The following is a 13558-nucleotide window of genomic DNA, read 5'->3' as shown; positions in this document are numbered from 1 at the left end:
GACGTCCTTTCTATTTTTGCGCTTGAATTATTACCAAGGAAAATATGCAAATCCTCAAGCTTACCATAACAACAGCACCTTTAGGAGATCGCACATAAACAAGCTATTTATCTAAACCAAAGTATACTTTTCATTCTAATATTCCCAAATCAAGAACATGCCCACACATTTTTTTGGAGAAGTGTTCCAAGGGATAAGTCTAGTAAATGATTAAGCACAATTATCTTTTGTCAACTTCAGCAATACAAATAGTAGCACATAGCATGATCCAGGAAACTGCATCCAGTATAATATTGCATTTTTGTGAAAAGCTTCTTATAGCTTAAGATCATGACAGGAACTCGAAGGATGATCAAATTCCATGTTATGACATCCTATACTTCAGAATCCATTTCATCGATTTACTTCTGTAAATTATAGTTCAACCACCTTGCGTACCCTGTATTTGTATCGCCGAGCTAAGAAAAGAAAGACACAGAAGTTTATGAAGCTCAGCGCCGCGAGAAGCCAGTAGAAGTAATCGAACCTCCCCAGGTTTATGTTCTGAGAAAGCCATGAAACCTGCCCTTTGGCCTCATTTCCAGTAGTTGATTTCACAATGTTGTTTATGATGATAGCTACAAAACAGCCGAGGCCTCCTGCAATAGCAGCATAAGCAGATCCGATGCTTCTCATGGCGTCGGGAGCCTCCTGATAAAGGAACTCCATAAGGGCCACAATAGAAAATACCTCAGCAATTCCAATCAAGCAATACTGAATTAGTAGCCAGTAAGCACTCAAATTTGGCATTGCAGACAGAAACAGATATTCATAACCATGTTTAATGGCATAGTTTCTTCTGTATCTCTCAAAAGCTCCAGCCCATGCCACAGACAGAATAGATATTACCAAACCAAGACCTACTCTTTGGAGCTGAGATGCACCGTGCGGGTGACCAGTGATGCAGCGAAACAGCGGTGCAAATGTGGAGTAGTAGAGCGCCAAGATGAGAAAAATGCTTAGGCCAGGGAACACAGGCATGCAAGTCACAGGAAGTTTCAGGTTACCCATGTGGGTGTTCAAGGTGTATGCTTGTTGGACTGAAAGAGTTAGATACTCTGTCAATACCACACTGAGCATTATGGTGCACATTGGTATTGGCAAAAGTCTCAGCAGTATCTTAACCTCTTCAACTTGTGTTACCGTGCAAAGCCTCCACGGGTTATGGTCTACTGCATCCTCTTTGGGTTGTAGAGCCGCTTTGTCCAACCACCTGTGCATCCCCAGACAGATGTATCAGTAGTTATAGTAGAGGGAGAGCAAATTTAAACTATGTTCTTGGAGCCAAGATCAAATAGTTCATAAACAGTACCTAAAATTATCAGTGTGTTCTATCTTTCCACTGCCCTTTATTGCAGAATTTCTACCTGGAACCTCATAAAGGCCAATGAACTCATTACTGGAGGAGGAGACATTTCTCTTCCGGAAAGCAGCGACAAGGACCTGAGCAACACGGGTGAGAGGGCTGCCGCCTGGTAGTCTATGCCTGTACAGTGGCGTTCCGACAAAGAAAACCACATTTGAAACACCCATTGCAATTGCTAGGGAGCCAAAGGCAGAGCCCCAACCATGCTTCATTTGAATGTACACGACCATGGTGAATGCCACAATTGCACCAATGGTCACAGAAAGATAAAAGAAGTTGAAAAATCTGTCCAAGTGGGTCTTGTAGTCCTTACTCCTTTCATCGAATTGATCGGCTCCAAATGATGAAACGCATGGCCTTATGCCTGCAGCACCAAGACCTGTAACATAAAGAACAACATATAGGTAAAGCATCTGCCACGGCTTTGCTTGTTCACATGTGCCCAGTAGTATGGATAACTGATCACATTCATGTTGATTGGGTGTGAAGACACTCATAGTTGCACATAGAGTGATCCCTGTCAAACCCTAACAAGCAAAGGAAATTTTACCAAAGTTAACAAGAGCCAAAACATCAGCGTGTGCCACTTTAACTTAAGTAATGGAAAGAAAAAAAAACTTATGAACAATGAAGACATTGTGATCCTAATACATAAGTTTCGTTCCAACGTTACTATGTTACTGAAGAGACTAGTAAATAAACCGGCATAAAAAATGATAGGATTGGGGAGCAGCCATTAGTACTGTCATATTTCTGGCAAGCTAAGGATCAATCTTGCTTTTACCAATCATAAATAACTAATTTAAAATCAGTTCCTAGCAAAGATGCAAATCCAGTATTACCATAGTGCACCAGAAAACACGATGTGAGGATATCAAGGTGAAGATGTAGAGATTACAGAAAGATAATTTAGCAAATAACTAAAGTATCAACAGCAGGTTCAGAAACTTAGCAGCTAAGCTTTTTCCACATGAAGACTAAAAAAGTTCAAAATCATGAACAAAATGTAACAAACAAGTGGAGATATTTGGGAACAATCTACAAAATCTGACTGAGGTCACTAATGTTCTCACCAGGAGATAGATTGTAGTGAAAATTGCAATTGTCCAATATCTACCAAGATAAGCATCAGCGATAAATCCACCAAGCACAGAAGATACTTGTGATATGCCAAGAAAAGTGTTTACTGCATTAGCAGAACTGGTAAATGGCCGGTGCATGATGTAGAACATGAATGTTACCATATTCACTGACAACCCAAAGTAGGCCATCCTTTCTGCCATCTCATTTCCTATGGAAATAAACATCCAACTTAGGTGGTGCAACTCATATTAGCAAATTTAAAAGAGATAAAATTGGGAATAACAAAAAGCATATGATGCCAAGTAAGTAACCAATTCATTTCATTTTCAGTATCAGGTAAAAATAATCAGAATTTTATCTTCAAACAAACACGAACACAGCATATAGGCTCATGTTCAATCAACAAAACACATCAAACAAGCATTAAACCCTATAAATGATTGTTCAAACCTTGGTCAGCCTTCTGACAATAATAGCCAATGGCACTATTCAAATAAACTTCTCTTGTTATCACTAGTTTAGGTGTCTACAAAAGCTAAAGGCAAATTCTACAAAATGACAGTTAGACCTACTATGTTATGTATAGTTAAATGTTGGATATGACTTGGGCACACGAGCAGAAGATGAGAGTCACAAAGATAGGATGTTAAGGTAGATGTGTGGACATACGAGCATGGATAGAATAAGAAATATTCTTATAGAGAGAAAGTCGAAAATGTACCTATTAAGTGAAAATTTTGAAACACATATTTAAGATGGTATGGACATACTTAAATGACCAATAAATGTTCGAATTAGTCGATGTAAAATAATGACAAATACACACATTAAATGGGAAAGAGGAAGACCAAAGAAGACTTGGTTAGCAAAGATAAAACATGATAAAATTTATTTAAATATAGATGTTGATATAGTAAAGGATAGAGTCCAATTATGTAGAAGGATTCGTATAATTGACCTGACTTAGTGAGATAAAACTTGGTTGTTGTTGCTATCAATGGTTATAGTAGCAAAACTTTTATGGTTCAAAGCATAAACATAGTCAACTACATTCATTATCTTCACCTTTTTTTGTCATGAATTCCCATAGGATGGAAGTTGGTCGAGGTTTTCCTTTAGTGTCTGTGTCTAAAGCTCATGAGTTAGGTCATTTGGGTCTAACAGCATAAACATGTTTATTGAGTTGAGAAACAACACAAACCTATAGGTTTGAAGATAATGATTGATCAGGTTAAAGTCAAATTTGTCTAAAAAAGAAACCTATGTGGATACATATAAGCAAGTTGCCTGTTGTGTTCAAATTTGGGCAAACAAATTTAGCAAATCCTAGAATAGATGAGAGCATGATACAAGAGGATTCGTTGGATCTTTTTTATTATATTTAATAAATTATTCTTTTTTTTTGTATTTTTTCATATTTTAGGTATCTTTGTTAATTTCTATTTTTGTATTTTTAGATTTTGAGTCCGTTTAGAAATTTTAGAATTATAAGTTTTTTTCCTTTCTGTTAGGATTTCTTTCTTTTCTTTATATGTTAGGAATTGGGGTTTATATGTTAGGATTTCTTTCTTTTCTTTGTATTTGAGGGTTTGGAGTTTATATAAACATGCGTTTAGCTGTTCAAGGAATTATCTTTTATTATAGAGTAAAATTTTCTTCTTGGAAAACCTTGAGGATGACAATTTCTCTTTGTTTTCGGCAGTTTTTCTTCTTATCTTCTCCTCAATTTTCCCTTCTCGTCATTCTGTAGGATATTCTCTATCCTGCCCGACATCAATTGGTATCAGAGCTAGCAGGTTTCCATTGAGGAAGTAGAGCATCAAATTCAATGGAAGGTTGTCGTGGTCGTGGTCGTGGTCGTAGTCGTGGTCACATCAATAGGCAAGTTTCGATTGAGGAAGCCGAGCATCATGATCGTATAGTTCAGGACATAATAATGATTAAGGATTTACAGAGGCAAGTCGTAGATTTAACCCAGTATGTAGCTGCGACGACGCAAAATTTGGAAGATCGTGAGATCTCAAATCATGACTCTCAGGAAGATCATGAGATCTCAAATCATGACTCTCAGTCTACCTTTGAGAACCCGTATCACCATCGGCTTATATACCAGGAACGTCGTGGTCGGGAGGAGCCTTATGGAGACCTCGGTTTTCGAGTTGATGTGCTCGAATTTTTTGGCAAAGGGCTTCCTTGATTGGATCAACAAAGTGGAATAGATCTTCGACTATAAGCAAGTTTCAGATTGGATGAAGGTGAAATTGATTGCCATTGAACTCAAGGGTCGAGCATCGGCGTGGTGGGGGCACTTGCGACGCTCACAAGACAGACAGGGCAAAACAAAGATCGAAGATTGAGAGAAAATGAAGAAGAAGATGAAAGGTCACTTTCTTCCCTTAGGTTATACTCAAACTTCGTTCCAAGGACAATTAGGTTTCGCCATAGAGAACGATAGCTTTGACGCTTGAGATGACCTGGACGAATTCGAAGATGATTTAGAGGAGGAATTTGACTCAGAGAAATTGAAGAGGAATCTCGATCTCAAATTGGAGACAAGACTGAGGCGACTAATGATCTAGTATATGATGAGGCCGACTGCACTGTTCTCATCATCGATTCTACCACCAAGCAGAAGAAAAAGAAGAAGAACGTGGCCACACCCTTAGCTCAATTCGTCGCCACTGGTGGTGCCTCGACCGCCTTTGAATTGTCTAAGGGACTGACCCCTGAGGAGATGCCCTGCCTCCCCACTGGCCCGAGGGAGTGATCCCACGGTGAGCTTGAGCACGACCGTCTCGACAGCAGGTTCCGGTCGTTTGGGGTCGACAAGAGAGATGACATGTGGGGTGGAGGGAGAAGGGGTTACTGTTAGAAGAATAATAGGAAGAGATGAGAGCAATAATTTAATCTTATTGTTCATTGATATTTGCCCTAAGAACAATACAATATATAATGTTCAAACGTACTTGGTCAATTGACCAATTAATAAATAACATAATTATTCTAAAAATAATTATGAGAATTATTCTAATAATTATAACAGAATTATTAGAATAATTCAAATACTAATATGATTTGATTTGGTAATTTGATCCGGTCAATTTTGATAATTCTGTATTATCTCTTTTACCCCCCGACAAACTCAACGGGAGATCTCTGACGTTGAGTTTGCTTGCTAACTTGTTGAAGCGTTGTCTGGATAGTGGCTTGGTAAAGATATCAGCGATTTGATCTTCAGTAGAAATATAAGAGACGGATAACTGCTGATTTGCCACACGTTCACGAACAAAATGAAAATCAATTTCCACATGTTTTGTACGAGCATGAAAGATTGGATTTGCTGTGAGATATGTTGCTCCAATATTGTCGCACCAAATTTTTGGTGCAATATTTGATGCAAGATGAAGTTCGGAGAGAAGTGATTGAAGCCAAATAATTTCTGACGTTGTATTTGCTATAGCTTTATATTCTACCTCAGTGCTTGACCGAGATACCGTAGGTTGCTTTTTCAAATTCCATGAGATAAGATTTCGTCCAAGAAATATTGCATATCCACTAGTAGAGCGTCTATCTTCAGGAGAACTTGCCAAATCCGCATCACTATATGCATGTAAATCTCGAGACGATTGGCGATATAAAAGAAGACCATGTAGAATAGTACCTTTGAGATAGCGAAGTATTCTTTTTACATTATCTCAATTTTGTTCAGTTGGAGCATGCATGAATTGACAAGCACGATTTACCGCAAAAGTAATATCAGGGCGTGTGATAGTGACATATTGTAAGGCCCCAACAATACTTCGATAAATCTGTGGATCAGATAGAGCAGGAGAGGATGAAGTTGGAGAGTTGTTTATAGCAATTGGCGTAGAGACCGGACGTGCTCCATCCATTTTGGCTCTTTGAAGAAGTCCAGTAATGTATTTGCTCTGAGAGAGAAGATAGCCATCCTCATGTGGAATAAGCTCAATACCAAGAAAAAAACGAGCAATACCCAAATCTCGAGTAGGAAACTCTTGATTGAGAAGACTTAATAAAGTTGTGATACCCTTGTGATCATTGCCGGTTATCAGAATGTCATCCACATAAATAAGAAAAAATATCATATTTCCATCAATATATTTGTGAAAAAGAGACGAGTCAGTCTTTGATCCAGAAAATCTTTGAGCTTGTAACCAATTAGATAGTCGATGAAACCATGCACGAGGAGCTTGTCGAAGACCATATAAGGATTTCTTGAGTTGACACACATGAGATGGAAATTGTGGATGAATGAACCCAGGTGATTGCTCCATAAATACAGTTTCCTCAAGATGACCATGGAGAAATGCATTTGAAATGTCCAATTGGCATATTGACAAATTAGAACTGATAGTAATAATAGTATGACAGATGTAATTTTGATGACTGGACTAAAAGTGTCATTAAAGTCAATACCTGGTTGTTGACTAAATCCTTTAGCTACAAGTCGAGTTTTGTATCTTTCAAGAGAACCATCAGCTCGATGCTTAAGACGGAATACCCATTTAGAGCCCACAACATTCATTGAGGGAGTGCGCGGAACTAGAGTCCATGTTCCATTGCGAAGAAGTGCATCAAATTCTGTAGCCATTGCACTACGCCAGTTTGGATCCTTGTTTGCTTGTGTAAAACAGGTTGGTTCAATAGATTTTGAAGAGACCATTAGAGCTCGTGGAAGGGGATATCGAGTTGCATTTGGTGGGCAACGCTCATAAACATCACTAATGGGAAGCATGCGACGAGGAGCATTATCATCTGAATCACTTGTTGATGACGCCGAGGAATTAGACTGACATGGTGATGTAGATGACGGACTTGCATTATCCGAGGATCCAGAACCAGAGAGTATATTATCTTCGATCGGCGAAGCTTCTAAGATTGGAGCAGCAACTTGAGGTGATTCTGATGGTATAGGAGAGTTATTAGAGAGCGCCGGAGCAGGACCTAGGATGCCATCACTTTTGATAATATTAGGTGGCATTAAGAAGGTGCCACTTGTATCTGGAGGAGAGATTGAAGAAACCACTGAAAAAGGGAATAGAGACTCATCAAAAGTAACATGTCGTGAAATATAAATTCGTCCTGTTGGTATATGCAAGCAACGATAACCATGGTGCAAATTGCTATAACCAAGAAAAACACATTGTAGTGAACGAGAGTCAAGTTTGTGTTTAGAATAGGGGCGTAACCAGGGATAACATGCACAACCAAAAATTCGAAGGAAAGTGTAATCAGGGTTTGATTATAAAGTTTTTCAAAAGGACATTTATGATTGAGCAATGGAGTAGGAAGTGCTAACAGCTTCATCCCAAAATTTGCGCGGAACCGATGCATGATGAAGAAGAGCTAAGGCAGTTTCAACTATATGTCTATGTTTTCTCTCAGCGGAGCCATTTTGTTCTGGAGTGTGAGGACAAGAAACTCGATGAACAATTCCACAAGAGATAAGATGACGATGGAGAGTTTGATATTCGCCTCCCCAATCAGAATGAAAAGAGAGTATTTTACGATTAAAAGATCGTTCAACTTGAATTTGAAAATTACAGAATATATCAAATAAATCAGATTTCCTTCTCATAGGATAGAGCCAAGTATATTTACTAAAATGATCAATGAAGGTAACATAATATTGGAAACCTTGATTAGATAAAATAGGTGCAGGGCCCAAACATCAGAATGGATTATTTCAAGTGGAAAATTAGAAACATGATTAGATAAAGAGAAAGGTAGCTTATGACTTTTGGATTCCATGCAGGCTCTACATGAATGAGATGGAGAGGAGGTAATGGAAGTAGGTAAACCATACCTATTGATGATTGACTGAACAATACGAAGGGAAGGATGACCAAGTCGAGCATGCCAAGCTGATTTATTTGTGCGTTCACCAACAAAAGCTTTGATTGAAGAACTCTGAAGACAGTAGGGGCCATTTTTGATTCTCCCATAAAACACAGTAGTATTTGTTCCTGTATCCTTTATAAGATAATGATTATGATGAAACTCAAAAATGACATTGTTATCAAGACAAAACTAACGTGTAGAAAGTAGATTTTTAGTGATAGATGGAACATGAAAGACATTGTGCATGTGAAAAGTTCGATTAGATAAATGAATATATGTGTTTCCAAGATTAGCAATTTGCAAACCTAAACCATCACCTACTTGAACCGTATCTGAGCCATAATATGGCATTATATCTGTAAGGATATTATAATCTGATGTGACATGATGAGTTGCTCCAGTGTCAATATACCAATCAGTAGATGAAAACTCTGGGGTTTTACCACAAGTAGGCACAGACGAAAGAACTTTAGGATATAATTGTGAAATAAATAGTTCTCTTGAGGTTGTAGGACTACCAATAAAATTTAAGTCAAATGGACTAGGACATTGAATACCAAAATGTCCAATTCCGAGACAAATTTGACATTTTACCCGAGACCAATCAAGTCTTTTAGGACATATATTTCCAGTATGACCAACAATGTGACAAATCTGACATCGGTCTGAACTTTGCTTTTGGCCTCTTTGGTATCGTCGAATATTTGACATCTAAAGTAAAAAATAACTTATCCTATAGACGATGTTGACTCTGCAGATTGCGAAGGAGAGGAGCTTCTATTTGTGGTCGACAACTATGGATCCAAGCAAGAGAATCAATATCACTTTGCAACACGGTGATCGGGAGTAGAGAAGCCAAGGCAGCGGCGGAAGTCCGGAGGTGTGCTGGCTTCTTCAAAGAAACTGACAGCAGCTTTGGCCGGAATAGCAAGTTATTGGGATGTCTTCCTGCGCTGGAAAATAAACAAAAGGAAGGAAGCCCCTGTGCTGCATGCTGGTTTGAAGAAAGAGAAGCACTTCATGCAAGAAAACGACGCGGCGACAGTAGCGGTGGAAAAAAAAAACGACAGAATGCCTGCGGATAATCTGGTTGTTGAATTTGTCAATGGAGCAGAGAGTTGTTATGCAGCGGCAGAAGAGGATGTTTTCTTTATGCAGCGGCAGACTTGATTGACAAATTCAACAAGCATAAAGAAGAGAATTAAGCAGCTTGTGGAAAATCTAGTACCAGCAACTCAACGTGGCATATTGTTTAAGCTTCTCCAAAGCAAGAACTCAATGTGGCAGAAGAATAGGTGGAAGAATAGAGGTTTATTTTAGAGAAAAAAGAGGGAGGCGGAAGGGAATAGGTGGGATAGGATGTTGGCTCTGATACCATGTTAGAAGAATAATAGGAAGAGATGAGAGCAATAATTTAATCTTATTGTTCATTGATATTTGCCCTAAGAACAATACAATATATAATGTTCAAACGTACTTGGTCAATTGACCAATTAATAAATAACAGAATTATTCTAAAAATAATTATGAGAATTATTCTAATAATTATAACAGAATTATTAGAATAATTCAAATACTAATATGATTTGATTTGGTAATTTGATCCGGTCAATTTTGATAATTCTGTATTATCTCTTTTAGTTACAATGGTTTTGACGAGGGACCGAGGAGCTCACCTTCTAGGGGTAGGGATTTGGACCTGCAATCGAGAGCTGATGAGGTGGATAGTTGGGGAGTCAGAAAGAAGGCATTTGTTCCTTTGCGGAGTGATGGTTGTCGCCGAGATATATTTGGCTTTGGCGATGAATGTTCATCAAAGGTTGACGAGGTAGATAACTAGGCAACTATGAAGAAACCTCTCCCTTCCAATTTTCAAGCTTTAGATCAGAGTTTAGGAATCCTCACACATCATCCGACTCGGATCAATGGGGGACTGATAGAGAAGGATCAATTCCCAATGAAATAGGGAGGCGAAGGCTCGTTTTGAATCCTCCAAAGAAGAGGGATGTTGACACAGCACCACAACAAGTGAGCCTGCTAAGACTCGCCTGAACCCTTCGGCGATGCACGTCCAAGAGGAGAGGTTTTGGCTAAGAAAGTGATGGATTGGAAGCAGGTGAACTATGAGTATAAGATGAAAAACACCAGCATACCAGCTAGCTCTCATTCCAGCAAGCAGGTAGGCAGAGGTGTCTAAGCTTGGAAGAGATGGTCATTAAATCTAAGTCAAAAGTGAACCCTTTTGGCAAATGGTTTTTTATCAAAAGTAGCGGTCATATTTCTTTATTTACCAAAAGAAACATCCTAATTTTTTTTTTTTTAAATTTTCAGTTTTTTAAGTACTTTTTAAATCTTTTTATATTTTTAAATTTTGAATCTATTTATAGATTTTAGGATTATATTTTTTTTTTCTTTTCTAGGATTTTTTTTTTAAAAAAATTAGGAATTGGATTTCTTTCCCTTTTATCTTCTTACATTCTCTACAATTTCCCTGGCTCTCAGACAGCAAGATAATCGCTATATGTTACTTAAAAAGCTAAAAGGCGAGTGGAAATCCATACCAAAGATGAAGAATGCTGCAACCCAACCTCCTGTCTTCGGCAGATCATCAATCGGCTTCCCCCATATATTCACCGGTGTCGTGCCACCGGCGACATAGTCCCCACCGATCCCCTTGAACCGACTCTCGTCGCTCTGTGCAGAATGAAATTGAAGATCCTGCTGCCGAGTCGGCGTCGCTGTCTCTTCCCCTGCACCAATTGCCAGCGAACCCACAGGCGCACACTCCGGCGACAGGATGATCTCCTTGGACGGCTCCATCGCGAACCTCCAAGATTAGATTTTTTTTTTTTTTTTTTACCGAAACCCAACGCGAACCGAGCACCGTCGGTCCGGGGAGAGCATCTGGACTTCCTTGGAGCTGGAGTGGGCAGGGGCACCGGGGATGCGATTGGGCAGGCGTTTAAAGATGCTACCTTCCCAACTGCTTGATCGAATGATGGAACTGATTGCAATAAATGAGGGAGGGCAAATATCGTCGGCATCAATGACCTCCAACTTCGCAGAACCCACACAACGTTCGTCGATTTACTGCCGTCGCTTTCGATTGCCATTGGCCGCAGCGGGCCGTAGCCTACTGAGACGGTAAACGAGTCGATCTAAGTTTTGAGATGTTCAAATTTATTTCATAATATCATTGTGTTAAGTCGAAAATGAATTAAAATTTTGAATTGATTGTTCAAAGTTCGTTTGATTTTTTGTTTTTTTATGAGTTTAAGTTTATTTGAAGTTTGACTTTGAACTTGGTTCATTTAGATTTTATCGAACTTTTAATTCAAGCTTGGCTTGAGCTTGATTTGAATTTGGTTCATTTAAATATTATCTAACTCTCAATTTAAACTTGTTTGATTGTTTGAAATTTTTAGTTATTTGATTGCTATCTAATTTGATAATTCAAACATATTTATTTATCTTATTTTATTACTTATTTAATATATTGAAAAGAGTTTTATTAATAAATATGTTTTGTAAACATTATTCATGAACGTTGTTCACGAACATTATCGTGAACATTATCATGAACATTATTTATGAACGTTAATGAGCTGAACGCTTATGTGTTCAGACTTGTTTATTTAATTTAACGAGCTGTTCAAGTTTATTTTTTTTAATTAATCTTATGTATATTGAATGAACATAAACAAGCTCTTACTAAATCGAACATCAAACTTGTTCATGAATGTTTGATTTATTTACAACCCTAACAATAGAAACGACGCAGACTGGCGCCCCGAAAGCTTACCGAATCAAGAATGGGGTAAGTTTTTAGGTATATTTTCCAAAATTTTATTAATATTAATAAATATTTCTAATATTAGTTAAATTTAAATTAAGTTTTAGAAAACTATATGGTTTAAATTGGATATGTCATGGAAGGGCTCGACCCATTTACATATTGGGCCAAGCACAAGATCATTATCATGGGCTGCGTACTTAATTTTTTTAAATAAAATAATAATAATTTTAAACATATATAGAAATAAAAAAACAGATATAGAAATCTAAAAACCCAAAAAAGGTTTTTTAATTTTAAAATAATTTTATAACTACTGTTTTGATTCTTTAATTTTTATAGTTTTAAATTTTAATTTAAGCTCACTTCCGTTTAGCCTAATGCTACGCTAACGCTAATGCTAAGTGATATGGTGGATGATAGAGAGCCTCTGAGTTAGGTCAAAGTCAAGAATATTAGTTGACATGACAGTCAAAGTTAAGGGTTAACCTTTAAAGTCAGTGTGATCGATCATTGTGGCCGAGAGGTTATTCAATCGGACCATGGGGTCGGTCGAATGTCAGGTACCTCAATATTGATGAATAAAGATGAGTCAACACTCTTCACAGTCGAGACTTCTTTGCCACTTGAAGATAGCACAATTAACTAACTCGGTTGAGTAGTCCAGTTGATCGAAACAATAGTCTGATTGGACAGATTGGATGTCCGGTTCGATTGAACTCTTTGACTCAATAGATAGGTCGAGTGGAGGGTGAGTTCCCGACAACACTCTATAAGTCCGAACGGCTAGTCCTTATGAGCAATTGCCGATCGGATCATAGGAGGAACTTGGTCAATTGGTGATGTAAGCATATTATAGGCTCCTCAACCCAATGGTCTTATAGTCCTTTTTGACATTTTGTACCACAGAGAACAGAGAATATTTTACATACAAGTTGCACATTAGAAGCTTCCTCTCTGCTAAACGTAAAGATTGTGGATTCATTTTAAGACAGATGTTAAAGCATCATTATGATTTGTCTTTTTTTTAAAAAATATTTTGAGATTTGTGCACAGACAAATAGTAACACTATAAAGGAGTTCTCTAACTATAGGCGCAGAGATGCAATGCTACATAACTTTACACGCTCATAGCCACTGTTGATACTATTATTCACTCTACTCGACTCGATCATTGACTTGAGTGTTGGAGTGTCTGCGCTGGGGACCCCTTCCCTGGCTCGATCACTAACGCTCCTTTTGACATACAGAATTGCTAGAAGTCATTTTTTGTTGAATCAGAGACTTCAGGCAGTCAATATTAGAGCCACCTACCCAACGAGCTGTCTCCATCGATTTCAGACATGATCATTTTTGACCCCATTTGTGGGAACTTTGCCTGCATCCGAAATATGAAGATGAACAAGATTGGACAA

General features: G+C 38.1%; 1 protein-coding gene across 1 annotated transcript; it reads right to left on the bottom strand.

Annotated features, from left to right (window-relative positions):
• Nucleotides 1–147: 147 nt before the first annotated feature.
• Nucleotides 148–11375, bottom strand: LOC122046168 (protein NRT1/ PTR FAMILY 6.1-like). The gene is made up of 4 exons (XM_042606722.1): nt 10912–11375; nt 2479–2696; nt 1352–1932; nt 148–1252 (listed from the first exon to the last, which is right to left on the bottom strand). The coding sequence occupies exons 1-4, from the start codon at nt 11168–11170 to the stop codon at nt 415–417; spliced, it is 1896 nt and encodes a 631-aa protein (XP_042462656.1). The 5' UTR covers nt 11171–11375; the 3' UTR covers nt 148–414.
• Nucleotides 11376–13558: the final 2183 nt, after the last annotated feature.

The sequence above is a fragment of the Zingiber officinale genome, chromosome 2B, assembly GCF_018446385.1.
Source record: "Zingiber officinale cultivar Zhangliang chromosome 2B, Zo_v1.1, whole genome shotgun sequence".
Classification (NCBI taxonomy): Eukaryota; Viridiplantae; Streptophyta; class Magnoliopsida; order Zingiberales; family Zingiberaceae; genus Zingiber; species Zingiber officinale.
Note: the sequence above shows the minus strand (reverse complement) of the source record. Positions and strands in the feature narration are given on the sequence as shown.

Excerpts from the sequence above, each read along its gene's own strand:
- LOC122046168 (XM_042606722.1), bottom strand. The coding sequence starts at position 11,170 with ATGGAGCCGTCCAAGGAGATCATCCTGTCGCCGGAGTGTGCGCCTGTG. Across the intron at positions 2,697-10,911 it reads TGCAGCATTCTTCATCTTTG|GAAATGAGATGGCAGAAAGG; the intron begins GTATGGATTTCC and ends TTATTTCCATAG. Across the intron at positions 1,253-1,351 it reads GAACACACTGATAATTTTAG|GTGGTTGGACAAAGCGGCTC; the intron begins GTACTGTTTATG and ends GGGGATGCACAG.